Genomic DNA, 27,322 nt, shown 5'->3' on the forward strand with positions numbered 1-27,322 from the left:
ACAAATAATTTCTAATCACTTTTAGGTCTTAGCTTGCCTTCATACACCAGACTAATGAAAACTTTAAAACACAATAGAAAGATCAAGTTTCAAAAACTTTTTCAGTGAGTAACACTCTAGTGTGGGAGGCAGCCCTCAATTTGGCTCCCAATGATGCTAGCTTCTCAGTAATCTTGTAAGTAAAACCCTTCAATCTGCAGAACATGACCAATACACAAGGTAGCATCACTTCCAAACATTGATCCTATTTGGAGGCTTTGGGTTGCTCTTGGGATAGCTCACTACTGGAGAGGGAACGGCCAGCATCAACTTGCCAGTCCTGTCAGTATGCCCTAATCAAATTTTTCCTAACTGCAACCTTGAGCTTCCGCAGAGTCACAGCTGCAGTTTGCAGTTTAAGTTGTTGACCTGCAAAGTGATGAGTTCATTGTTGCTCTGAACTAAGTATTAAGGTTAAGGGTTAATTAATTAAAGCCGGTTTTAGAAATACTACACATGTATCAAAGGTTGTGATTTCCTTCTGGTAGAAAACTTCCACAAAAAACACACTTATCTCAAGTTCTTAAACAGCTCAATATACAACATACACATGGGGAAAATGCCTGTGGAGTATTCAACATTACCTACTCAGTTGCAGTAAGCCAGTGAGCTTGATGGGCATTTTCCCCCCTATTTGTGCAGATTAAGGGTTAGGTACTTAACGTTATGTTAGCATACCAACTTGATTTACCTTTCAAGTTCAACTTCTTGGTAGAGTCGGGCATTTCTAAAACCTTCAAAAAATTTACCTAACTTTGAAGCATTCTCACAAGTTCACAGTTGATGGACGCAGCTACTGTTTGAAACAAAACAGTTCATCTTTTGGCCATTAGTTTAACTTACCTGTGAGATACCTCATCAAAACAAAAACAAAAAGTTAAATCAACCTTCCTATGGATCTTTCATTATTTCAGGTAAACATCCAAGGCACTGCTTATTAAAACTCCGTCCACCATGTTTAACCCTTAAAAAAGACAACCACTGAAACTAAGTTTGAGATGCATATAAAGCTACTTGACATCTGAGAAACTGGTATGAGATGGTGTCTCAGTGCTTTGCCCTTAACTGGGACCACTCTAGTTGTTTAAAATATTTGCAAAAACGCCACCAGCAATGTTAAACATAACAAGGTAAAGCGAGAAAACTAGAGCAGTATTCAAACACTGAATGTACAGTATAAAAAGAATGGCATTTTATTAGGGACAGCCAATAATGTCCACAATGCTTTTCTTGACTATTAATATTAAAATAAAAATGGCAATATGCATAGCTTTGTGAAACTGCTTTAAAACTCTAGGGGATGGCAATCTTTTAGACAACTGTAAGTTGATAGAACAAGATTCACACATTTTATGTGTAAACATTACACCAAGTATTTGAATACAAAAGTGTTTATTTTATAAACTTTATATTTAAAATAGAATTTTAATCTGTCTACTCACAAAACCTAATTTAAAACATGATACATTTCTCTCTCTAGCTTACTTGATGTTACTCTTTTACAAACAGTACTCAATTTGTAATGGTTTTATATTAAGAACCTGTACTAAATGATGTATTTTATCAGAAAACATTTCCCTTTAATCTTAAAGTGCTTTTTTTTAAATGAAGGCACCAACAAGAACTACTTTCAGATGGTACAGTATTTCTTATTTCTTGAAGACTCTGTGGTTGACCACTTCTTCATTAGTTACCTGCAGCAAGACACCTTCCTGCCAAAGGAAAAAAAAAGTATCTGAAGAAGTTTATCATGTTTGTCCAAAGAACCTAAATAACTTCAGTGGTGGTCTTAGGATCAAAGAAGACTCACTGGTGCATACAGTAGAATAAGCCCTGATAATCACATTCCTGAAAAGGCAATAAAGCCAGGCAAATCAAACTGTTGACACTTAAATGAATTTCAGCAGCCAACCTACATCTCTCCTATAAGGTAGGGGATTGGAAAGAATTACCACATTTAAACCTAAGTATTTAGTACATACAGGATTTATAACGTAGACACTTTATTCATAAATATAAACTATCATCTGCAAAGTTTCAACCATTTTACCCTACCTTCTCCTGAGCCTGACCCTGATAAGCATGTACAACTAGGAACAACCATATAACAGAAGAACAAAATTCTTTATTTTTAATAAAAACCACTAGTTCACTCAAAATGCTTGATCCAAGAAATGTGAATACACAAGGGTGTAATGATGGGTAATTTCATGATTTATTGAACTTGCAGCCTAACTTTTACCTACCATTTTACTACCAACACCACTGAAGGAACCAAGAAAAGCTTTATTAATGATCACTTGGCTTGCGCCTCAGCTGTTGAAATGAAGCACTTTACAGTCTTTGTGGCAGCAGAATATACTTGTCCATGGTTCATATCAATGCTAAATTCCAGCAGGGAAAAAAATGATATGTTAAGCACCTGAATCTTCATAGAGGGAGGAGGGGGTGGGAAAGAAGGGAAAAAAGGGGGGAAAAAAACAACCAAAATAATTTAAGTAAATGACAGATTGGAAAACAGGGTTTATAAGATTCTCTTGAGTTTATAAATTGTTAAACTCAAATTTATAGCTATGTTAAACTACATAAGAACCACTATACTGAAAGACCATTGAAGAGTAGTATTAGTTTATCTTTTGGGGAGGAAAATTAAGAAAGGAAAAGTAAATAAGATCTTACCTAAAGAAGTTTAACTGAAGCTTAGAACTATTTTGCTCTACACCCTCAGCTTTCGTTGTCATCCTTATAAACTACTGTAGTTAAAGCTTTGTAGAAACAGCACAGTTTTTTAAGACTGGCTGAACTTAGTAGCCGTCAAGAGTTCTCTTGTACTAGACCTGTATCCCTGAAGAGTACCTCGCTGGGGTTATTTCCTTTCCTTGCATTGAAGAAGCAGCATCTAAAAGATCTAAAAAGGTGTTTCTCTTTGCAGAGATATCCCTTAAGTTATCTAGATAATTTAATCCTGATGAATTGCAGACAACACACTTATATCTGACCAGCATTTATCTTACACAAATATAACAACAACTTTGCAAAGGACCTTAATTATACTACCCACTCCTTAACTTATTTAAAATAAAAAGTCTATAATTACACAATTTCCTTTAGAATTATTTTATTAAATCATAAATGTACAACAGCTTCTTAACTCTACACACGCACTTAAATTTTTTTAAAGGAAAAACGTTATGTCTTATTACACCATGATCCTGGCTAATAGCTTTTCAAAACTTTGAGAAAAATCTTAAAAAAGGTTTCACATGTCACCTGAAACTTACAAATTTAACATTATCAAAGAAGGAATGCTTCTACACTCTTACAAAGACCACTAGAAAGAAACAACAATTAAAAAGCTAAGAAACTGTCTCAAAGGCATTTTTTTTTTTTTACAATCCTTCCTCCACAGTAAGGTAATGTTATTAAATAATCCAATCCATTCACAAAATGGCTCTCTGCATCTGCTCTGGTGTCTTCTGCCATATCACTGCATATTTATGCATGACTGAGATAAGAGTTTCCTTAACATTGTTATTTCGATAACCTGAAGCTGTTCTGTTACCTCTGGGCTCTCATCCTCTCCTATTTATACAGTGAAGCCTGTTTCAACAGAAGTAAAGAGTAAAAAAAAAATAGGTTATGAAATTATCCATCTAACCAGATTTTAAGGAAAGATAACATGATCCTAAAAAGCTTTTACTCCTGGCAGCTAGATCTCCCAAGACAATAATAAGGTAAAACTCAAAAGCTACTTACCCATGGCAAATAGGAAGAAGCTCAATATCGGCTTCTCCCTCCATAACCCCCACTTCCTCCACTGCCTCCAGGACCATAGTTTCCTAGAATTGTTAAAAAAACAGCAAGAGAAAACAAATTTACTCCCATTTTCTGCAATTAGCCTAACGGTATCTATAATCGATTTCTATTTTATAGACATACACTCCTTGAAACAAGCAGCTCATAACCTGTTACCTGCTTCTAGTCAACCTATTACCCGGGAAATGATTTATCCAGACTCACAAAAAGGTTAATTTGCCCTTTACAATTGAGAACATTATAATGCCGCTATTCTACCACAATCATTTGGAGTAAGATAAAAAAAAAAAAAAAAAAAAAAAAAAAAGGACAAAAAATCGGTTTGGTTCTACTGAAAACTTTAAGAGCTTAATACTGTGAAATAAAGGTTTGGGATTTAACTTTCAAAGAGAAACACAGAATTTAATATAGCTTGCAATGTGCTCAATTTTATTTGGCTTTTTAAAAAGTAATCAGCCAAAGAAAAAGAGCCCCACCTGAAGTGTCTAACCTACTTTTGTAAGTCCTAAATATTCTATACCACTGAATATCCAATCCCATCGTTTTAGTTAACATCATAATGGAAATGTTACTCAAACTAGCAATTAAAGTGTCTTAAGACTAATCCTTTAATCACACAAAATAATTTAAAGAATCTTATAAATTACCTCCACCATATGGTCCCCCCATGTTCCTGCTACCACCAAAGTTTCCACTCTTCATTGGACCATAGTTAGAAGGTTGCTGGTTATAATTTCCAAAATCATTGTAATTTCCACTTCCGTAATTTCCTGTGAAAAAATCGGAAGAATAGGTTTTGCATCATGACTTTCAAAATAACATATTCCAACATTCAACTAGCGACATATGCTAAATATTTAGGACAAAATCTCCCATAAAAACAATCAGAATAAATACAAAACACCTATCTACAACTCTACAGTTTAAGGCAACTATTGACAACATTGAAATAAAAATCTCACTTGTTAAATCATTTTAATTCCAATCCAAATTCCCACATAAAGGTTGCAGGTGAAGTTATTACCTCCTCCATAGTTGTCATAACCACCTCCGTAGCCCCCACCCTGGTTGCCATATCCAGGTCCTCCACCACCATATCCTCCTCTTCCTCCTCCATAACCAGGGCTACCTCCAAAATTGCCACCTATTATAAAATAAGCCTTTAAGTAATTACTTAATATTTTCAATACCATTTGAACTGTCTTATCACACCGATTTCCAACTTTCCAAAACACATTCTTATAAGCAAAATATTTGTTCTACAAAACCTCTTCCGTAACAGCCTCAAGGGCAGAATAGAGTACGTATGCTTGATAAGCATTTAGAGGCAGGGAACACCTCCTCACAACCAACGGGATAAAAACCTTTACAGAGACCAATACTTGCAATGCCATAGCTGTTCTCCCCTAACACTAAAGATACTAAAGATTCGTACGGGTACTTTCAAAGGTTTGTATTTTGTGTAAGGATTGGGGGGTGGGGGCAGACAAGAAGCATAGGCAAGCGGGATAAAAAAGCCACACACCTCTACTGGTCCAAAATATTAAGTTCCAAACATGCTTCCTGATAAATAACCGTGTCTCTTAAATAATATACCCACGACACCCTTCTGAGTAGAAATGGGGGGAGGACCAGAAATTAGCAAACTTGCATCTAATTCAAAAACTTACAATGGAAGTCTCAAATTATTGAGGTACAAGAACTCCTCTTTCTCTTAATACCAATTAATATCTGGACTTCAAAGCAGAATTGAAACAGTTGAGATGTTGGAGTAACTTAGTTACGCTTAAGGAGTGGCAAAACCAGCAATCACGTCTACTACTAGCTCAGTTTATAATATCCCTTTCTTAATAGGATATTTGTCAGCAAATATTAACTTTCCTGTACTCCAACAGAACATATATCTAATACATTTATTACGTAACAGGAATTCACAACTTAGCTAAACCCAGGAAGAATGTTGTGTATTTTAGAAATTCTTTTGGTGACTTTTTACAAGTTATCTTATGGGACTTAACCTTGGTAAGAGACTAAAAAAACACGACTGCTTACATATACTTCCTTTGACATGTTAACCATGATCACGTCTATTGGTTTGTAGTTTTTCAGGAAAAGAGCACATGAAATACATATCTAATTATTTTGCTTGAGAAACAATGGGATATAGTATGACAGCATCTATAAATTCTAATTTAAAATCCACCGAAATAATTTGCAACCTGTAAACACCTACAAGCAAAAATATCCTTTCCATAAAAAATGCAAATTATGAAGGAATAGCCAAATAATTGAAACACTATCACCTAAGCCCTTTACAAAACATAAAATGCAAAACACTTAAAATTTTATGTACACACTTAACTGGACAAACACAAATAGGGTTTAAATCTTTAAGTCACAAAAACCGTATGTGAAAGAAACTGACCTCCAGGTCCTCCTCCATACCCATTATAGCCATCCCCAAATCCGCGACCACTTCCATATCCATCTGTTAGAAACAGGAAAAACGTTATTAAATCCTGTCCACCCTATTTAATTTCTCTTCCTGCTTTCCTCCACCCTCTTTATTAGTACCTCTCAATGAAAATTATCAGGAACCAACCTCCTTGTGCCAGAACACTGGTGTTTACTGGTTTATTCTTAAAACACAAATTGCATAATTAGATCTCATGAGAATAACTGCCTAAACAAGAGGCTCAGACTTGGCAAGTCTCAATTTAAGAGATTCCATTTATCTATAAAGAATGAAGTTGGGTGAGAGAAACAACTGGTTTTCTGTTGGCACCTCATCACATTAGTAAGCCAAGCCAAACAAATCTGAAACCTAAAGCCAAAAACAACAACAAATACACAAAGCCTCCACAATATTTTCAATCCTGATTCAGGGGGTCCCTCATTTTTTAAAGTAACTAGTAGCACCTAATTTTTTTAAAAAGTTGACTACCTTAAAAAGATCTCTGCAATGGATTGCTCTGGATTAGAATTTAGAAAATTATGCTTTTAGCTATAACCTCTTACCTGACCAATTCAGAACATCCCAGCGTAATACAACCTACTTAACCCTTCAAGGTAACTTTAAAAACACTGGATTTCTTGAATCTAATTAAAATTAAGTTTTTAAACAAGCATATTCACCTTTCTATTCACGCAGAAGGTAAACTTACCAGATCCTCCTCTAAAGTTACTTCCCGGGCCTGGTCCAAAATTTCCACCACCACCACGAGAATCTCCAAAACCGAAGTTGCCTGCAATAAACAACCAGGTTAGTAATAGGTATTTTATTAAACAAATCTTAAAAAAATAAAATAAAATACAGTAAAATAAACGAGTTAGACGTTACCTCCTCTTCCACTTCTAGAACTCTGGACTTCCTGCATTTCTTGTCTAGACAAAGCCTTTCTTACTTCTGCATTATGACCATTGATGGTATGATATTTCTGCACTGGAATGAAAAGTTCGTAGTCTATTACCTCAATGTTCTTTACCAACAACTTGTACAATTTACCTTTTAATAAACAAACCCAAAAATTAATGAAAAGAGCCATGCACCTAGAGTTTATAGACACTTACACACAATCTTATCCACGGGATCATGATCATCAAAGGTAACAAATCCAAAGCCTCTTTTCTTTCCAGACTGCCTATCAGTAATTATCTCAATGGTATCAATCTTTCCATACTCTTCGAAGTAATCTCTAAGATGATGTTCCTCAGTATCTTCTTTAATTCCACCAACAAACAGCTTCTTCACAGTTACGTGAGCCCCTGGCTTTCCAGATTCCTGAAAAAGGAAAAAAACTACCTTAACAAAACAAACCAAAACATGATTTAAAGCATAGTATCTAGGTACCAAAAGTAGTTTCTATTCTATGATAAAATACCACCTAAAGCAATAGCTTATAACCTAAAAACTAGTTTCAGAAAAGTAGGCAAATCTAGGAAAATCAAGAGACACAAGACTGACAGAGCTTTAAAGTGGCAAGATTTAAGTTACGTATAAAACTTACTTTCATATTTACTGACAAAGTTCTATTTTGCTCACCTCTCTTGCAACAGCACGTTTTGGCTCAACCACTCTCCCATCAATTGAATGAGGTCTTGCAGCCATGGCAGCATCAACCTCAGCCATGGACGAAAAAGTTACAAAACCAAATCCTCTTGATCTTTTGCTTGCAGGATCTCTCATGACCTTAAAAAAAAAAAGGGGGGGGGGGGAACTTTAGCATTTCTTATTACTTGTGTTATGAAAAAGCAGTTTGAATGACGAGCAATTTTCATGAACATGGCTTTAAAAATAACTTACTCAACACATTAAACTTAGGAGTCCAAAAGTTGAAAGACTAGCATCTATAGACATTTTTACATTTAACGTACCACACAGTCTGTAAGTTTCCCCCATTGCTCGTAGTAGTTCCTCAAACTTTCTTCTGTGGTTTCAAAGCTCAAGCCACCAATAAAAAGTTTACGGAACTGTTCCTTTTCTCTCTGCAAAGGAAAACATCATTTCAATTTTTATTTACATTTCCTCTTTGTATGCAGGAAATTAAATTCTTAAATATGAGGTGACCTGCTGGCAGAGTACCTTTTTCCTCTCCAAAGGAACAGTTTCTAAAGTTTTCTGGGGGGGAAAAAAAAAACTTACATCAAATTTAAACCATATGTTAAACTGCATATTAGTTGCGTTACACCAAAAAAATTGCCTCAGCTGAACTACTACACAAGTTTCAAAGTCATTAATGCTTGATCCAAATTTACTTGACATTAAATTATTTTAACATGCCTTAATCTTAAAAAAAAATTTCTGTAGAGAGAGAAGCAAACCTAGTCCTTGGTCATTGAAAGTTTAAAGGATTGTTACTAACTTTAGATTCAATCCTATTGTCCACAACAAATAAAGTGCCTTTTAAATACTCATTGTAAACACTTTTTCTTTTAAAACATAAAGAACTGTTGGTTCTTATAACTCACAATTTACCATTTCAGGATTCAGTATCTAAAACTGACATTTATTTTCCCTTCACTGCTCCCTCTGGTGGTGATTCTTATGTATTTCAGTCCAAAAAAAAAAAAAAAAAACCCCACACACCACCAAACCTTGTAAAAATCATTCTTCCCCCATACACCAACTCTCCATGAGAAAAAAAACCCTTAAACATTCAATGTATTTACCAAAACATCCCTATAAAATCTGCCTCTCTCTTCTGACCAAGGGAGAAATACCTTTTATGACTAACAGTGTTCAGAGCTTTAGAAGTTTTTAACATAACTGATTGTGGGCATGCTTGTATTTGGTATTTACAAAACACAAAAAAATCTAGTATATTACTGAACCGTATATAAATGCAGTACAATGTTGCTGTAATCTCACTTTTCAAGAACCATAAAAGCTTAAATGACCACTGTTAACTTAGTTTTTGTATTACCACAATTTACACTTCATTGATGCAGTAAAAAAACCCAAAACTCGAGTTATCGACCTTAACGGCCATCTGGCAGACTACAAAGCACAAGTGTCTCCAATTTTACATGGGGGGGGGGGGGGACGGGAAACCTGGGCAGAAAAAACGTTAACCCCTTTAAACCACCAAGCAAATATATGTTGCATTAACAGCCGGTATCTTCGGCTCTCAATTAAGATGGGTTGTTATGCTTCGTTTTCAGATAACTAGGATAAAAATTTAAAACAGGTATTCAGAAGCCAGAATAGGTCATAGTGCCCAGAAACATCTGCTGTGAGTCTATAATACAAACCAAAGGTCAAATAAAATTTTCCATACAACAAGAGACTTTATTACCAGCTAGTACTACATACAGCTCAGGCCAGTGGAGGTTACTACTTCTATGCACGAAAATTCCCCAACAGCTCAAAAAAATAGTGGTAAGTATACAATTAGATTTTTTCCTCTGTTCTCAGAATTATATTTTTAAAAGCTCAACAAGTTCTCAAACTACCTCCTAAAGCCCTCAAAAGACCTGTTAAATGATTATCTGACATATACCTGACATATTGATATTTAAGTTAACCTAATTTTACTTAACTTAGTCTAACTACTATAAATCAGTTTTTACAACCCAAATAAATTACGCAAATATAAAAGCACATTTACAACAACTTTTACACATCACTAACAAAAGGCAAAAACTCATTACTTACCTCAGTTTTTCCAAACTTACCCGATGTCCACTATCGATTACAAACAAAGTTATTTTATAAGCGTGCTTAAGAAAGAAAATACCCAACCAGGCCCCCTTCGCTGGAGACCTTTTGCTTATCAATGTAATGATCAACCATCATAGCAAACATAAATGAGAAAAGCAAATGACAAAGTTCAAATACATAGTGGCCAAGCCTGAAAACAAGTTTTGTACGTAACCGTTAAAAGCAATGAAAGACTGAGCCACGTTTTAACTGAAGACCAAAAGTTTTTATTTTACTTCCCTCTTAATTTCTAGCTTATCACAAGACCCTCTAGTCTTACCCAGGAAAGATGATTACATTTCCCAGCAAAAATGTTATTTACCACGAATATCTTACAATTCAAGGAATCCTTACGGGATCGTGAAACCAACCCCCCCACCCCCGTCCCCACTGCCACCCCCAATCGGTACTAACTTAATGGCTCCCCTTTTTATGTCTAAAGTTTCCTGCAATTCAACTAGCTTTTAAGTCACCGCAGACTCCGATAAAACCGTTACCCAAAAAGCGAGGGCTGGAAAACAAAATGTTCTCTTTGTAATATGGCTTCCCTTAAAACTCGGCCCGACACCCTAGGTCGTTTTACCTCCTCTTACACCGGTGCGAACCAGCCCCGGGGAACCGACTCCCCCACCCGCCCGCTCTTCGGTGTGGCTTCTGAACGCAATGGCGCCATTTCATCGAGGGGAAAGCAGAGAGCCTCTAACGAGCTGCGCAGGACTTTAAAGATCCAAGCTCCCCCAAACCCTCGGAATCCACCCCGAAACGGCATGAGAATAACCCGAAAACAAAGAAAAATAGTTAACCACTTCTCTTCTTCCGTAAAGGAACGAAACTAGCAGAATCCAAAGACTGAAAAGAAAAACGCTGCGAGGAAGGAAAGGAATGAAAATGGCGGCCGCCAAATCCGGTTCCCGGGAGGGGGGGGGAGGGGAAGCTCCGCAGCCTCGCTCCGGAGGATCCGAAGCCCGCCGAAAAGCTCAAACGCGGGGACGCCAGAGCCCCCAAATCAGCGTGCTTTGAAAAGGGAGTAAGAATTTCCGCCTCCGCGCCCCACTTTTCGCCAAACCAGGACTGCGTCCGCCATGTGGAAGTTCCCCATCCCCCACCCCCAGCAAAGGGAAATGGCGCCGGCAGGCTGAGGGTGGGGAAGATACTGTTCACAATCCGGCCTCCGCTAACGACCTCTCCTCAAAAATATCCTGAGACGAGCCGCTTTTGAAGTGGCCCAATTTCACCGCCGCTCTCCCACGGAGGCGGATGGCCGACTTCCACCGAGGCGCCAACGGCCTCGCTATGCCCTTTTCAATAACTCATTGATTTCAAACCCGTTACCTCCATCGCGGACTCAGTCGCCTCAGCCCGATTTCCCGCAGCCGAGCGAGATGAGAGAGATCTCCGCGGACGAACACGAACCGGACTCGTCCTGGCGCTGTAGTGAGAGCTGCTGCTGCTCGAGAAACAACACCGCTAAGAGCACCTCCACACGGGAGCCGGCGCTGCTGCTACTGCCGCTAGAGCCGCTGCCGCCGCTTTTCTAGAACCTTCCCCCGACCAACGCGTCTTCCCCTACGTCAGGCCGTTGCGTAAACGCCCTAACCGCCGCCAATGGCGGGAACGCTCTACGCCCTCCTTACGCCAGATACGTACTCCTCCCCCCCTAGCAGCCAGTAGCAGTGCTTGACGTCACTTGCGTAAATGGACTCAGTGAATTGCGGAAGGCTCGAGTCCTGCGTAGTTCTCTCTAATGGAATTGGGTCCAGCCCCCGCCTTAGCGCAGGGCAGGTGAGAAACGGTCGCGCAGTTTGAAATTAACGCTGTCGGGAGGAGCTTAATCCGCAGCCCTAAAGCCCAGCCCCCTCAAACCGGGAGGTGGTCCCTGCAGCAAAACTTCTGTTAATTCGCTCCCCCGCCCTTCATCTCCCGCCAGAATAATCTGTAGCCTCCCCCTAGCGATTTCCCTCCCCCAATTTTCCCCTCCTGCTCTGAGGACTGACTCGGCCCCTTCCGGAAACACCCGAAGCGACTTCTAGTCAACACGTTACACTTCACACGCCACCAACCCTGTCCAACGTCTTTGGGAGTCGACCCCTTGGGTTCAAGAGAGGTCTTCGGAGAGAGTGGTTTGAGAGGGGCACTCCTGCTTAGTTCCGATTCTCCCCGCCCAAGTTTTTCTTCACTCCCTCACCCCTAGCGTTTGGAGGCACCCACATCCAGGGGCGAGGAAGTGGGCGGAGCCCGGTTTTGGCGCCAGGCGCTGCAGCTGCGAAACAGAAACGCCTCCGTCTAGAAGCTCGGTCACTGTCCTCACCCCTACTTCCCTCTCCCTCCCCTCCGGGGGCCACCAGGCGTCACGCCGCGAACGGTAAGTGCCCCGTCGCTGGCGCCCTCCACCTGCCCCGGGCACCGGCTCCCAGCGGGCGCGGCGCGCGGCCCCTCCCCCGCCGGGAGCGCGCACCCGGCCGCCCCGCCCCTCGCGGCCGCCCGGCGTGGGCGGTGCCATTTCCCCTACCCCCCCCCCCCCCCCAGCGGCTGCCCGGCGCGCAGCTCCCCAGCCCCCTCCCCCTCGGATGTGGCTGGAGCTTGAGGCGCGCAGGGCCGGAGACGCCGCAGACCCGGGACGCGGAGCAGCTCGGAGGCGGTGAAGTCGGTGTCTTTCTTTCTCTTTCTCTACGCGGTGGTGGTGCTTGAGATACCACCTGCGCCCTAGGGATTCTCGCCCCGCACCCCAGTTCCTTGCTTCCCGCCCTTCCCCGCCCGACCCCGAGTCAGGAGCTGGCGGGAAGCAGCGGAGAGTCGAGCGGAGACCCAGCGGCTGGCCTGGCGCTGGGCCGCTGCCTGGAGTTAGTTGTGGGGGAGGGGGAGAACGAGACAGACCTCGAGAGGGTCGAGAGCCGTGGCGACAGCCGCCTTATTTCTAGACAAAGCGCATTTCCTTTCCCCCCTCCCCCACCCGCGATCAAGAAGAGGGGCCCTCCTCCCCTTCGCGGCCTCGGTCGGCGACTTGGGCCTCCCGTGAGGGCGGTGCGTTCTCCCGCATCAGCACGGCTCGCTGTCCTGAGGCTGCGGCGGGCGTTCCGTTACGTGGCTGCCGCCGGGTGGGGACGAACGCGGGCCCAGTGGTGCAGTGCCCTTGAGCCCCCGGGCCGCGGCCTTTGTTTCTCCCCGCGGATGCGCTGACCACGAGGCCCGCGCTCCCGGGTGGGGGGCGGGGGCCGGGTGTTTGGGCCTGGTTAAGCAGGGTGGGGCTTATGGGGGGCGGATAGACAGAAGAGGTGGTTTGTCTTAAAAGTGGCACGAAATGGGACTCACGCATCTCAGTATGTTTTTTTTCTGTCTTCAGCTTTTAAAACTAGTGATTAGAATGCGGGGGTTCTAAAAAGAAACCAAGTTGGGGTTATGTAGGTGCCTCTTTGGACTGTTACAAGGTCTAGTGGAAAATTGAAGGTAGTTTAATAATTGTGATTGTTTGGGTTATCACATCGAATTTTGAAACAAGTTATTTGACTTTTTTAAAAATTCTGGATAGGATTGATATCAGCGGGATTTAGATTGGGGAAAAAATATTTGTCTACTATTTTTTCCTTTGTAAAACTGTCTCAGATACCAGGGTACCCAATAAGGATTTCTCAATCCACTTGGTTACAACACTGATATACTCAGCAAGCATAGGTCACTAATAACTTAGGCAGGAGCTCAAATCTGCATCTCTGGATTTGAGTACAAATTTTAAATATACGATACATAAGTGGGGGTTGGAATCCAAACAAAACTTGTGTTTACCTACCTTTTTTGTGTCATGCAAACTTCTTTTTAACTGTCATGCATTTTTCTAGTAATAGCTCTTCAAGTCTGCAATAAAAAATGGCCTCCAATAAAACTACATTGGTAAGTTAATGAAAACCTAAAATACGTAAGGATCTAACTCAAATTTTTTTCCCCCCAAAATTATAACTTTGCATCTCTGTGGTTGAGATATTTACATCCACATGTATTTCCCAGTCCCCTCTCCCTGCAGTGTTGTTATGGGGAGAATTAGGGGCAAAAACGAAATCATTACATTAAGATACTTACAGGCTTGGCTTAATAGTGTCTTAATCCATTTAAAGAAACCTAATCTTGGGAGGATAGCAACATGAATTTTACAGAGTATTTTTATCTTGAAATAAAAATAAACTTTTGCAACATGGAAGAATATTGACAGGCAGTGCTGTAAAGCTCTTGGGTGTTGGCATAAGGGTCCCTAAATCTCCCTATATTGAATTCTAGAGAGAGCAGGTATTTTCAGTGTTGGTTAAAGAAGTTGTTCCTCATACACCTAGGTTGGGACAAAAGTCATTTGATCTTGGGAATTACTTTAGTCATACTGTCCTATTTCAAGCTTATTCTAAAATACATTAAGGCCTTAAAATCACATCATTGCCATGTTTTTTAAATACAAAATGAACAAAACCATACATATGTCCCGGGAAGAGAGAAGACTAGATCTGCAGCAATTAAATTTGGAGCAATTAAATTTTTTCACTTTCTTAAATCCAGAGTTTGCATTCATTCCTATACTTCGTTAAAAGTTCTATGAATGTGTAAAGACGTAGTATGCTCAGCTATATTGTTACAGGTTTTTAAAACATTGAAATGTTCATATACAAATCGCAAAATTCAACGTTATGATTCTCACAGTAATTCTAACACATTGCATTAATAATTGCAGTCATATTAAAGGTGAGTGCTAACACGAAAATAAGGTAAAACATTTGGTTTTGGTTTGTATATTGCTCTCTTGGGTTTCACACTAAAAAGGCAAGTTGCTGATTTTTAATTTTTACCATCATTAGGTTGCACGTTTAACTCAAATCCTGGCAAATGTTGAAATATAAAGTGTGGCACAAAAGATTCACATCAAAGCCCTCAGTGGAAAAAAGCACAAAGCATCTTCCATGCCCCCTCAGGATTGAACTGCCCTTCAACTTCCATAACCAGTAAACCAAAGTGTATAGATAATTGAATTGGCTGTATGTGACCTTCAAGTATTGGAAGGAGAAGGAACTAGCTATCCCTGAGGCTTGGAGGATGAAAGCACACATAGATGCCTCTATTGCTTTGGCACAGTTTTGATAGTCTTCAATGTCCGTAACTTAATGATACTGAAGCATTTTATCCTTTGACAAGGGATCATAAATTGACAACCTTGAAAATTCTTTTCAAGAGATGAGGTGTGCTTTTAATTGGGTGAATTTTGTTTGAAAAGAAAAAAATGAACATTTGTAAGTAGCTTATGGGTGCCATAAAAGTAAATACTTCATTTTTTGTGCCAAGTTTTATTAGTGTTTATTCTTCTCACTTTTTGTGCTTATTTTTGCTTTCCTCTTTATTCTGTTAACCTCATCTTCATGAAGATGGCTATTTTATCATTTAGGATCACTGATAGACTTTTGTCTACACCAGTTCTTCATTTCTCTCACTACCATTCCTTGTACTGTACAGAAACAAAAAGCTATCTGACTGGTTGTGATACCCAGTGTCTGAATTAATGAAAATTATAAGGCCTGACTTAGAGAAGATATCCAACAAAATCAGGTGTTTGCTGGGTTATTGTAAATTCCAGAGGAGTTTTATTACTTCTATGTGTGTACATTTGTGAATAATTCCATAATTTTAATGTTTTTTTGCCATCTTGAAGTATTGCTGGTTAACTTTTTTGCCTGTATGCTGTATTAGGGGTGACTTCAGTGTTAGCAATTAAGATTTTTTTTTTTAATAGCACCACTGAAATGAATTTAGAATTAACATTTGAGGTTTCCCTCCCTTAGTCTCTTCTAATTAACCATTTAAGTTTTTTGTTTTATCTGTTATCAATCCTCATAACATCTGACTTATTGGAAAATAATGTGGGGTTTAGCATGGTCTTTTGGCTTCTCTTGTAGCATTATGTAAAGAAAAAAACTAACCTAAAAACTTCTCTACATAAATTTTGTTGGCTACCAGTTTGGACTCTTGAGAAACCAAGAAGATTTTTTCACATTGGAGGATTAAAATGATCCAGCGTTTTGGCATCTTCGTGTGACAACATTATAGCTTTGTTCCACGTGATCTGTAATACTATCTACAGAAATTACGGAACAATACTAGCGTCCTTTTTAGCCTCTTCATGGTCTCCTTAGTTGACTCTGCAATTGATATCAGGATTCTGAACCATGTTTTCATTCTGCATTTACCTCTTTTCTGTATAATCAAGGCTTAACGTTGGTGTTTGCATTGATACAGGGGGTTTTAGTGTTTGGGGGCTATAGTTTAATGGGACTGTGGCTCAGTAAGACCTGTTACTAGTACTCTCTTCTTTGTGTCATCTTCTGGTACTTTTCTAGTTGTTTGTTGCTTTTTGCAGTTAAAATGAGTGCAAACTCTAGTACTTGGTCCTGTAGACTAGATGAGAGATTGGATTCAGAGAAGATAACAGTATTTTCCAGTGTTTTTAATTGTATTATTTCAGTGAAAGGGGGCGGGTGATAGGTTTGAGCTAAATGATAGGTTTGAGCTAAAATGGAATTAAGTATTCCTTTTGTTGACTTTAATCTTTTCAGAAGGGTCTCCCCTGGGATATAGAAGTAAAAACACAGGTGTCGAATGCAGTCTTTAGTCTTTAAGATGTACTCAAAATTTTTAAAAAATGTCTCTTAAATCTCTTTTTTGTTTTATTTTAGCAAAAAATGGGAAAGAAACAGAATGGAAAGAGTAAAAAAGTAGAAGAGGCAGAGCCTGAAGAATTTGTGGTGGAAAAAGTACTGGACCGACGTGTAGTGAATGGGAAGGTGGAGTATTTCCTGAAGTGGAAGGGATTTACAGAGTAAGAAACCTGGTGCTTTTATTAGATGTTTAACTGCAGTTAAGTGACATTTAAAGTTTGCTTTTAGTCTGAAGTTTTTAAAATCAGTTTCTCCATAGATTTCTTTAAATGTAAAGATACCTTTAATCTAGGGTACCTTGATTGAGAGCTGTTTAAAAAGAGCCAAGTCTTTAGCCTACAGTTGTAACCAAACATATTTGAAACTAGTCGATTGCCTTGAAGAGTCACATTTACAGAGTGCAGTTCACCGTATAATGCATTTTAAGGTAGTTAAGTATTGCACCAATTAGAATATCTAATTGACGTTTCCTTATATAGGGAGGGTGTGCTATATAAGGTATGAAGCTATATAAGGTAGACTGGTGGGTGTTGAACAGAAGTGCTTATCATAATCCAGGACCTGTGCCATATACTAGGTTTACTGTATCCTAATCTCTAAGAAGCAGTCAGGGCATTTTTCAAGCTCCTTAGTTCTTTATATTCCTCGTTGCTAATTGTTGTCCTAATTTTTATAATGTATTGCGAATAACTCATGCAGAAATTCTACTCTTACATTTATCTTGTGCTAAATCTCCTTGGAATCTTTTGCCTAATACCACAAAAACAGCAAGGTTCCATGGCCAGTGACTTATAAAAAATGGATAGTGAAGATAGTCAACAGTTTTCTGAACGGGGTGGACATGGGGAAGTGTGCTAGTTAAATAATTAGGCTTCAGATATCTGATACCTACTACATGCCCCACCGTTTACCTTTAAAGCTGCCTCCGTAAGCAATTTGGGAATTACGAGTTAAATGGAAGATTGAAGGTTTCTTATTTTATCTTTTCAGTATTCTTAGTTGAGCGAAAGTGTACATCATAAATTCGTAATTTGCCACTAGAAAAATTTCCAACAGGTAGGAGAACAAAGCAAAATAAGTCTGAACTTTTATCATATTTTATTTTACTTTATTTTCATTTTTGAGAGAATGTGTGCAGGGTGGGGATGAGGTGAAGAGAGAGGGAGCTGTCAGCTACAGGGCTCGCTCTCACAAAGCGTGAGTTCGTGACCTGAACTGAACTCCAGAGTCGAAGGCTTAACTGACTGAGCCACTCAGGTGCCCCAAGTCCGAACTATTTTAAAGTTAGATTTAACCAATGTGTCAAAGAATTGATTACCTTCGTATGGTAGGTTTTTTGTTGTTTTGGAATCTCAAAACATTAAATGCTGTTTGTTTCTACCCAGCCCATCAAAATGTTAAGAAACTTAACTCCTTTTCTCCCTCTTTCTCCGAAACTTAAGGCCATTATTATGATTGAGACCTGCTAGATAACTAACTGTGCAGTGTATTAGGTAATATACAAGTCTATATTATCCACATATAGAAAGGGTTAGGGTTACGTAGATCTATGTTATATTAGACGGAGGCTCTGCTTCAACTCTTTTGTGCTCCTCTGTTCTCAGATTCAGGTTTTCCAATTTTAGAGTCTCAGCATATCAAAAGACGCAGGTTACAATCAGAGGTTAACATTACCTTTGTTTTCCAACATCTCTAAAATTAATTTCTTTCTGTCTTGTTCTGTAAAGTCTTTTTGGATCAGAGCACACAAAGTTAACAAGACTAGGGGGTGCCTGGCTGGTTCCGTTTGTAAAGCATACTACTCATGATCTCGCAGTTTTGAGTTCTGGCTCCACATTGGGCATAGCGTTTACCAAAAAAAAAAAAAAAAAGGTTGCAAGCCTATCACTAGGATTATTTTTCATATTGGTAATTGCTATTCATTTTTCTTCTAGTCCTTCTGAAAAACATGAAAATGCTCATCTCAGCCTTGTATCAGGGGTTGCCAAACTTTTTCCTTAAAGAATCATATGGTAAATACTTTAGGCATTGTGGACCATAGGTCTCTCATGATTACTCATCTCTGCAAATATAATACAAAAGGAGCAGCAGACACTACATTAAACAAATGAGCATGGCTGTGTTCTAATGACACTGTATGGCCCTAAAGTTCGAATTTCACGTAAATGTCATTTTGAAATTTTTTCCCAACAAATTAAAAATGTGAAAACCATTCTTAGTTTGCCCAACATACAAAAAGCTGGATTTGACTTTTGGGTTGCCAACCCCTGTTCTTCATTACCCAATTTGAGGACCCAGCAGAAATTGACAATTCTGTCTCACATTTAAGAATGCCTTAGAATTGTGTTTTCAAACACCGTATTGGGGATCCCAAATTGAGGCATAGTCTGATTGATCTGGTGAAGTAACTTGGGGTGGGAATAAGGAATCCACATTTTTAAAGCCTTTTCAGAGAAATTCTGAAGTGGGTTATTGGTGTAACTTAGAAAAATATTAGCTCTAATTCTGCTAGAGTCAGGTATAGTTAACTTGGAGGTAATACAGCAGATTATAACAGGGGGCTGAGAAAGACAGGAAATATAAGCAGATTTTCTCGAGAATGTGGAGATAGGGAAGAAGCATCTGCAGTACAGCAGACTTTTTTCAGATAAATATTAAATGGATGTGGATGATGGTGATGAATTGTATTTAATTGAATTTTTTTCTTTTCTTTTTTTTTTTTTTTTTTTTTTTTTAACTGAACCTAGTGCTGACAATACTTGGGAACCTGAAGAAAATTTAGATTGTCCAGAGTTAATTGAAGCGTTTCTTAATTCTCAAAAAGCTGGTAAAGAAAAAGATGGCACAAAAAGAAAATCTTTATCTGACAGTGAATCTGATGATAGCAAATCCAAGAAGAAAAGAGATGCTGTAAGTGTAAAATATTGCCCACTGGACTAACTTTGTAAAAGGTTGATGGCTTGATTTTTAAAGTACATTTAAAATACTTAAAATTGAAATGCTTTAAAAATCATTGAAAAGCTTTTTTAAAATGCTTAATATTTAGGACAAAAAAGGATAAACATGATTTAGCCTGCCTCATATAAATGTGCAGTAAGTGCTTATACTACTTAAATTGTTATGCTAGTGTTATTATGAGTAGATTTGTGGATTTGAGCCTTAGTAAAACCATTTCCTGTGATCCGGGACTGGCAGTCTTAAATACAACGAACACAAAGATTAGATCATTGCTGTCCTTTACAATGTAGTAAACACAATCCACATGGCACATCCTGATTAGGGACTGTTAGTGGCATTGACCACCAGAAAGTACTTCTGCATGAGATCCTTGTTTGTCAAGGATATTGGCAAATAACACTTTGATTTTGAAGTATATAATCATTGGTGATGGAAGTTATTTTTATGGTTTTTTGGGGTTTGGTTGGGGGGAGGGTGTGAAATGAGATAGTTGGTTCATTCATTACATGGATATTTTGATCCAGTCTTTGCTTCTCTAATGTTTCTGTGGCTTCGGGCAAAACACGGAACTACTTGCTTATACCCTCAACTCCAAAACATACTGACCGTGCCTACTGACCTAACATCAATTTGAGAAAAGGTCTTGATTCTGAATTAGTATTTAGGTTTGGGAACTAAACATAAAATATAGATGCATTGATAAGGTCTTTGGATTTAAAATTTTATCATTTGAACTAGATGCCAAGTGCTTCACAGATAATCTGTTAAATCTTCATGGCAAGTTTATTAAGATTATAGGTATTATCCCCATTTCCCAGATGAGAAACAGAGAGGTTGACGACATATTTGGTTCTGAATGCTTCAGCAGCCAAAGCAAAAAGGTAACATGTTAAGAATTTATAGGCATAGATAGAAAGTCAACCATATACTGATAAACACTGTTTAATAACAATACTTAACCCTACTTTGAGCTCTTACAATGTGCCCAGCAGTGTTCTATGTAACTTAATTTGCACTTTGCATACTACAAAACTTCTGAGACAGATAGTATTATTCCTGTTTTATAGAAAACCTGAACCACAGAGGTTAACTTGCCCAAAGCCACACACACAGTAAAGGTTAGAGTCTTCATTCTAACTAACCCAGGTAATGTGACTCCAGAGCCTAGGATATAGATAAAGTCTGGTAGGGAGAAGGGATTTGTTGACGTAGGCAGTTCTCAAACGTTTTTGGCCTCAGAACCCCTTTAATACTTGAGAAAATTACTGAGAATCCCCAAAAACTTTTGTTCATGTGTGTTATGACTATCAATACTAACTATATGAGAAATAAAACAAATTCCTAAAATCCTTGTATTCAGTTAACAGTGATAGAACCTATTGCATGTTCATAACTTTTCATGAAAAATAAACGAGAAGAGTGTCATTTTACATCTTTGCAAATCTTTTCGATGTCTGGCTTAAGATAGTTCTACTTCTGCATCTGATTTGCTCTCAATGTTTGGAGATAATACGAAGATAGTCTGAAGTCAGAGATACATGAAAAGAGGGGACCTTGCAGATAAACAGACACATACCAATGGTCTCTAGAATATCCAGGGGTCCTCAAACCACACTTTTAGAAGCAGTGGTTTATGCTAAGTATTTTATAAGGTTTCCTGTAATTCACATTGATTACATTACTGATGAGTGTGAGTTTTGAAGTTTTTACTATTTTCTATTTGTGTTTTGTGTGTGCTTTTAAAATATGTGGGTAATTTAGACTAATACCTACAAGTGAAATCTTCCAAGAATTTACGATTATTAATGGATGAGTTAGCAAAATAAAGGGATTAATTTTTTTGTGTGCCCATACAGTTCTGTCTTTTGACATATTAGGATACGGAAAGGTATTTGTTACCTTGACTTGCGATTTAGAATACTTTTAGATACCCACATTTGTTGTAGCTTCTTGAAAGGTTAACGGAAATTATGTTTTAGTACTAAATAAGGGTTTTTTCTCTTGCTATTTCTTTTTCACTATGGGATGATTTTTATTTGAAAGCTATATTTCATGTAAACACATTGGAAGTTAATATTAGTTTGCTATATGAAAAGTCAATATCTTTTTAATAGTCAATATCTTTTTAATCAGGCTGATAAACCAAGAGGCTTTGCCAGAGGTCTTGATCCTGAACGAATAATTGGTGCCACAGACAGCAGTGGAGAATTAATGTTTCTCATGAAATGGTAAGTGTGCAGATGATTGCTGTTTTATTTTAAAGTAGGAATAGATTTTTTTAAATTTGTGAAGCCTTAACTAGAAAAGGTTTTATAGTTTTCATCATTATGAGGTAGTAATTATCTGCTGAAAGGATGATTCTAGTTTCTTTTGCTATGATGTTTTAAAACAAAATTTGGCAAACTGTGGCTTGTTTTGGAAGATGAGGTTGTATTGGAACATAGTCACATGTACCACATAATCCTTCAGAAGCACTTAAACACCTTTTGATTGAATTACGACTTGAGTGAAAGACTTGCAGTTGACAAAAACCATTGAGACTTTTGACTGAACATTTTTTTTCCTCACAACAGGAAAGATTCAGATGAGGCAGACTTGGTGCTGGCAAAAGAGGCAAATATGAAGTGTCCTCAGATTGTAATTGCTTTTTATGAAGAGAGACTAACTTGGCATTCTTGTCCGGAAGATGAAGCTCAATAATTGTTTGTGTTGCTTTTTATATATATTTATATATATATATAAAATCTGGGTCTTGGTTTTTTGGTTTATTAGTGTGAAAAAATAACATTCTAATGAAAATCAAGTTTGATATGTTTGTTTTGAAGTAGTATTGGGGGAGTTGTTGGGGTTTTTTGCATCTATAGCACTGGTTACTTTGAACAAATAAAAGCTTTCTGTAGTTGCTTCCTTTATCAAAGAAGAATATTTGAGACCATGGTATATTATTCCCCTGCTTTAGAGAACACCTTTTCTAAATGTTGGGGGAAATCTTCATAGTTGTTCTTCAATCAGAATTTGTGTTTAACTCCTATATGCCTAAGGACCATTCTGGGTTTTTTGTTTATTTGGGGTTTTTTTTGTGTATATACTTAAAATACATACGTAAATCATTTTCTTTTTTTTTTTTTTTTTTTAACATTCCCCAAAATAAAAACAGCATTTTATAACCATGGATAAGCCCACGTTTCTGGGATGCCATCATTTTTAGCAACCTAAGAAATCACTTAAATTGAAAGTTTTCCTGAAGCCTTAACCTTTCAAATTTTGTAATTAATTGGGCTTACATATAACGTAAGCAATTTAAATTGGACAATTTGAAAGCAGCAGTAACAGAATCCATGTCTGCAGTCACACAAATGCAAGTTTGTTTGCAAGATTCCTGAAAGGAAAATTTTATCACTACCAATAACCTCCCCACCCAAATGAAAAAAACCAGACAAGTCCTGGTATGTTTTAATTAGGTAAGCAAAACTTAGTGGACATTTAAAGGTTCCTTCTGGTGAACCATTCCCTTTGAAGAAGTTGAAATCCCTGTGCTGCACTGACTAAAAGGTCATGATTGATGGAATGTTTAAAACTTGTTCATGGAAACCTGACCATAATCAGATGGTTAGAGATGTTGGCAATTTAGCACCTGCTGGAATAAATGGGGGGACAGACCTCTGTAATCTAAATTCTTGACCTGCATGTTTTTTCTTTACCCCAACTCATTCCTTACATGTAGGCTCAATCTTCTCAGTATTTGAGTTACTGGTTCAGCAGAAACCAGGAAAAACAATAACTTTGTAGTCAGAATGTTATCCAACTGTATATTATTTACTTTATTGTAAATACTGGTAAACAGTGGTCAATAAATAGTTTTATATTCCTTTATGTGGTTAGACTTTTTTTTTTATTGTCTTTTCTAGTAGAGCATTCACATACCTTTGAATCACTTTTATGTGTATTTATAATATAACATTAAAGCATTAGAGTACATGTCTTAGATCTTTTGAGCTTAGGAGTTAGAGACATACTAGAATATGTATTTCCACAAAAATGAATATTCGTTTCTTGTGATGCTTAAGAGGAATCTGCACCATTAATGTGAAATTTTGATAACTCAGAATGTAGTTCGTTGAAACTGCTATCTGAAAAAGTTACTCTGATAGGACTGATCCTGTTGTGATGGACACATTTTCTACTAATTTCCAAAATCCATACAGAGAAAAGGTAATCGTTTTGCAATATATACAAATATTTAATCCTGTCATATACCCGGAACTGCTAGTTCAATGTCAAATTATACCTCAATAAAAAAGTCATATCTATACTAAGCTGTTATTTATTCATGTTTATTACATATCTCTTTATGGATCTAGCACTGTTCTCAGCCATAGGTTCATAGATGATACAGAACTTACTGTTCATACCAGAAAGTGATGGCCCCTACATTAAACTTTAGTAAAGGCATTTCTGGAAATAATGTTGTCCACATAGTACTTTTATTATCCCTTATTGTATTAGTTTCTTATCGGTGTTGTAAAAAAATTGCATCGATCTTAATGGCTTAAAGCAACACGAACTTACCAGTTTGGGAGGTCAGAAGTCTGAAATTTGTCTCACTGAGCTGAAAGGTGTCAGCAGGGCTGTTTCCTTCTCAAGGCTCTGATGTCAAAATCTGTTTTCCTTATCTTTTTCTGTTTCTAGAAGCCATCTACACTTCTTGGTTTCTGGCCCCCTCCATCTATAAAACCAGCAGTATGACATAGTCTCAACGAGTTACTTCTCTCTGTGTCTCAGTTACTACGTCTATAATACAGAGATAAATCATGGGCTTCTGTAAAGAAGAAATACATGCTTGTGAGTCACAATAGTGCCTTGTACTTATTAATCAAAATGGCTTTTACGTATTTTTAATAGGAGCATAGTAGGCTGTTGTATGAAGGTTCCCCAACTTAACCAACTGCCCCAGGTAGGTTATTTGTAGTTTTTGCTATTGTAGTGAACATTCTTAGACAAAATGATGGTGGCACTTAAGTAGATAAAGACGGATTCCCATTTATTGGTGAAGTCAAGCTTACAGTGATTTACTCTTCCCATCAGTCACTTTTATCTTATATTCTCACTTGTACTGCAAATTAATAATAGTGTTTTTAGCCAGTCCAATGGCTTCATGTTTTAATTTGGCATATCTATGATTTTTTTTTGAGTATTCTTTTCATGCTTAATGATAATTCCATTTCCTCATCTGAAATCAATTGCCAATTTTACAAAAATTTTTGATTGGTAGGAATAGTAAGAATATTAACACTTAAGTTTTTTGGATTGCAAATATTTTTCACCATTGTCTGTATTTTGACATGATTTATGGTATATTTTGATTGTACCATTTTTTTTTTTTAATGTGGTCCACTCTTAACCAGTTTTTATGTCTTCTGGATTTCCTGTCTTGTTTAAAACTACTCCCATCCTGAAGTTGACATTATGTGGATATTCTTTTAAATTTTCCTCATTTACATTGTCATTTTTATAGTAAGGTTTTTAATCGAGATTTTGTTGGATATTGTGATGCAGGTTTTAGGTTTTTCTGCTCCCCAAGATGGACATCAATACCTTTGAAGAACTGAGATGTGTGGGTAACAAAGTTTGCCTAATCCTATGGATCAAAGAAGACCTTATGCCACTACAAAAATGTTAGTTAACAGTTACAACTGAAGTTTTTCTTTCTCATAAAAAGGCCTGGAATCTATTCAAATGCCTGAACAAGTATTGGTGTGGCAAGATTCCCAAGTTTCATATCATTCAGAACAGAAGGGAAAACTTTGACCTGGAGTTTATTACCAATAGGCTACTTCTAAAACCTCTGAAATTTAAAAAATACTGTGATTACTCACTACCGTTCCCCTACCCAGTGCTTTCCTTTTGTGTTTGAAGACAAATTATATATCCCTCATTTATAAACCAGAAATCTGGTTCCTGGTAATTCTAACAGGACCTGATACTGCTCAGGTGTTAATGTAGTAAACAACATGGACAGTAATGGAAAGGTATGAAAATCAGTAAGGGGAAGTAGTCCTTTAGGGTAACTTAAAGACATTTAAAAATACTATCTTCTGTTTCAAGTTTGAATCTTAACTAGGCAATGAAGATATATGTTGGAGAGAAAAATGTAAGGAAATCATAAGTTTGAGCTTGATCATTATGTTTTCCTTTTCTATCTCTTACACAAAGATCAACTCATGTTTGTTTTGTTTGTTTTAAACACCCCACCCATAGGCTCCAAGTTGGGTTCATATGTTGGCTAATTAGAAAGCTAATAAAGACAAGTGCTTAATTTTACTTAAAATTTCTGTGTGTGTGTGTGTGTGTGTGTGTGTGTGTGTGTGTGTGTGTGTGTATGTTAATGGATAAGGCTGAATGGCTGTGTCAAATATTTGATCCTTACAGTATGCTTTTTCATGCTTTATTAATCCAATATGAAAATTGGGTATCAAGCCAAAGAATCTAAAATGAAGTAGAATATGAATAATATGTGTATTGTATATAACCTGTATGATACATAGGCCCTTCTGTGTTCGGGTGAATGCGTGAATTTATATTTTATTTTTTGAATGTTCACTAAACAAGGGGAACAACTTAAAGCTCTAATAGTTGACTTAACATAATCAAGGAAGTTGATTCTGAATGTGTATATCTGATGAATGTGCTGTACTCATCAGATACATGGCAATCCCTAACATAGCTGCTAATAGAGCATAGTTAAGGAGTGGGGATTGAATGTTGTTGGGTTTTGGGGAGTGGGGTTTTGTGTGGGTGTTCTAAGAATTTATATTATGTTGGAAAATGCAGGAAATCATACAGGTCACTTGAAGTGCAAAAATATGAAATCATATTCATTTGATGAATTTATTATAGTTCATGTTTTTGCTATAAAAGCAAACAATGAATTCTCCATGAGCACATATTAAAACTTTTTTAGTTCTTAAAAGAAATACCTTAACAGTTGTCAAATACTGTGCTAAGTGGTTCTCACACTTTATCTTATTTAATCCTCGAATGCCTCAGGGGATAGGTACGATTGACCCCCTCTTACTGGTGAAGATCCTAGGGCACTAAAAGGTTAAAGAAGGTTAAGACCATTTGTATGAATTAGGGCATCAAATGTGGGAATGAAAAGAAGGGGGGCATGCCTGGGTGACTTAATCAGTTTAGCGTCCGACTCGATCTCAACTCAGGTCCTGATCTCAGGGTTGTGAGTTCAAGCTCTACACTGGGTGTGTAGCCTACTTTAAAAAGTGAAAGTAAAAATTAAAAAAATAAAAGGGGACTGGCTTGAGGATCAGGTTGTGTCCATTACAACTGCCCAATTTTTGTTTGTAGAATAAAGAGGCTTGGGATATAAAATGAGGTGATGTGGAAGCTGAGAAGGGATCCAGAATGATTCCCAAGATTTAATTTCATCTTGTATGGATGAAAATGTCATTTAGAGAGAAAGGGAAGAGAAACAAGTTTGAGAAAGGTAACAACATGGCTTTGGACATACTCAGATTGAGGTATTCCTTTGATTGCTTTCATTAGTGTATTACTTAGCATACCTACAATACATAGTACATAATTTGGCTGAAAGTGCAAGATACCCAACTGAAAC

At 37.7% G+C, this 27,322-nt stretch overlaps 2 protein-coding genes across 10 annotated transcripts; one reads left to right on the forward strand and one right to left on the reverse strand.

Moving 5' to 3' along the window:
- Positions 1–1,216: 1,216 nt before the first annotated feature.
- Positions 1,217–11,882, reverse strand: HNRNPA2B1 (heterogeneous nuclear ribonucleoprotein A2/B1). Of its 6 annotated transcripts, XR_006211733.1 has the most exons (13): positions 11,387–11,666; positions 8,438–8,473; positions 8,230–8,340; positions 7,898–8,044; positions 7,426–7,636; positions 7,196–7,297; positions 7,020–7,100; positions 6,281–6,343; positions 4,880–4,999; positions 4,503–4,625; positions 3,796–3,878; positions 2,286–2,423; positions 1,217–1,751 (listed from the first exon to the last, which is right to left on the reverse strand). XR_006211733.1 is itself a non-coding variant. In XM_042968532.1 (12 exons), exons 1-11 carry the CDS (start codon positions 11,390–11,392, stop codon positions 3,817–3,819), a joined length of 1,062 nt encoding a protein of 353 aa, XP_042824466.1. In that variant the 5' UTR covers positions 11,393–11,667; the 3' UTR covers positions 1,217–1,751; positions 3,796–3,816. The 6 variants fall into 6 exon arrangements, 5 of the variants coding, with proteins under 5 accessions (XP_042824466.1, XP_042824453.1, XP_007077186.1 ...); XM_042968532.1 differs by lacking the exon at positions 2,286–2,423 and having other exon boundaries at positions 11,387–11,667; XM_042968519.1 differs by lacking the exons at positions 1,217–1,751; positions 2,286–2,423 and adding an exon at positions 3,141–3,639 and having other exon boundaries at positions 11,387–11,637.
- On the forward strand, positions 11,819–23,565 carry CBX3 (chromobox 3). 4 transcript variants are annotated; one of them, XM_015535282.2, is made up of 7 exons: positions 11,819–11,836; positions 12,246–12,416; positions 13,888–13,939; positions 16,753–16,895; positions 19,482–19,644; positions 21,826–21,920; positions 22,266–23,565. In XM_015535282.2, the coding sequence occupies exons 3-7, from the start codon at positions 13,916–13,918 to the stop codon at positions 22,390–22,392; spliced, it is 552 nt and encodes a 183-aa protein (XP_015390768.1). In that variant the 5' UTR covers positions 11,819–11,836; positions 12,246–12,416; positions 13,888–13,915; the 3' UTR covers positions 22,393–23,565. The 4 variants fall into 4 exon arrangements, with proteins under 4 accessions (XP_015390768.1, XP_015390769.1, XP_042824500.1 ...); XM_042968566.1 differs by lacking the exons at positions 11,819–11,836; positions 12,246–12,416 and adding an exon at positions 12,583–12,697; XM_015535283.2 differs by lacking the exons at positions 11,819–11,836; positions 13,888–13,939 and having other exon boundaries at positions 11,978–12,416.
- The last annotated feature ends 3,757 nt before the right edge of the window (positions 23,566–27,322 follow it).

The sequence above is a fragment of the Panthera tigris genome, chromosome A2 (assembly GCF_018350195.1).
Source record: "Panthera tigris isolate Pti1 chromosome A2, P.tigris_Pti1_mat1.1, whole genome shotgun sequence".
Lineage (NCBI taxonomy): Eukaryota > Metazoa > Chordata > Mammalia > Carnivora > Felidae > Panthera > Panthera tigris.

Bases quoted from the DNA above. Each gene is read 5' to 3' on its own strand.
- HNRNPA2B1 (XM_042968532.1), bottom strand. The intron at 8,045-8,229 runs GTACGTTAAATG...TTTTTTTTTAAG, and splicing joins GGAAACTTACAGACTGTGTG to GTCATGAGAGATCCTGCAAG. The intron at 3,879-4,502 runs GTAATTTATAAG...TAACAATTCTAG, and splicing joins GGGGGGACCATATGGTGGAG to GAAACTATGGTCCTGGAGGC.
- CBX3 (XM_015535282.2), top strand. From the start codon at position 13,916: ATGGCCTCCAATAAAACTACATTG. The intron at 13,940-16,752 runs GTAAGTTAATGA...GTTTTATTTTAG, and splicing joins CCTCCAATAAAACTACATTG to CAAAAAATGGGAAAGAAACA. The intron at 16,896-19,481 runs GTAAGAAACCTG...AACTGAACCTAG, and splicing joins AAGTGGAAGGGATTTACAGA to TGCTGACAATACTTGGGAAC.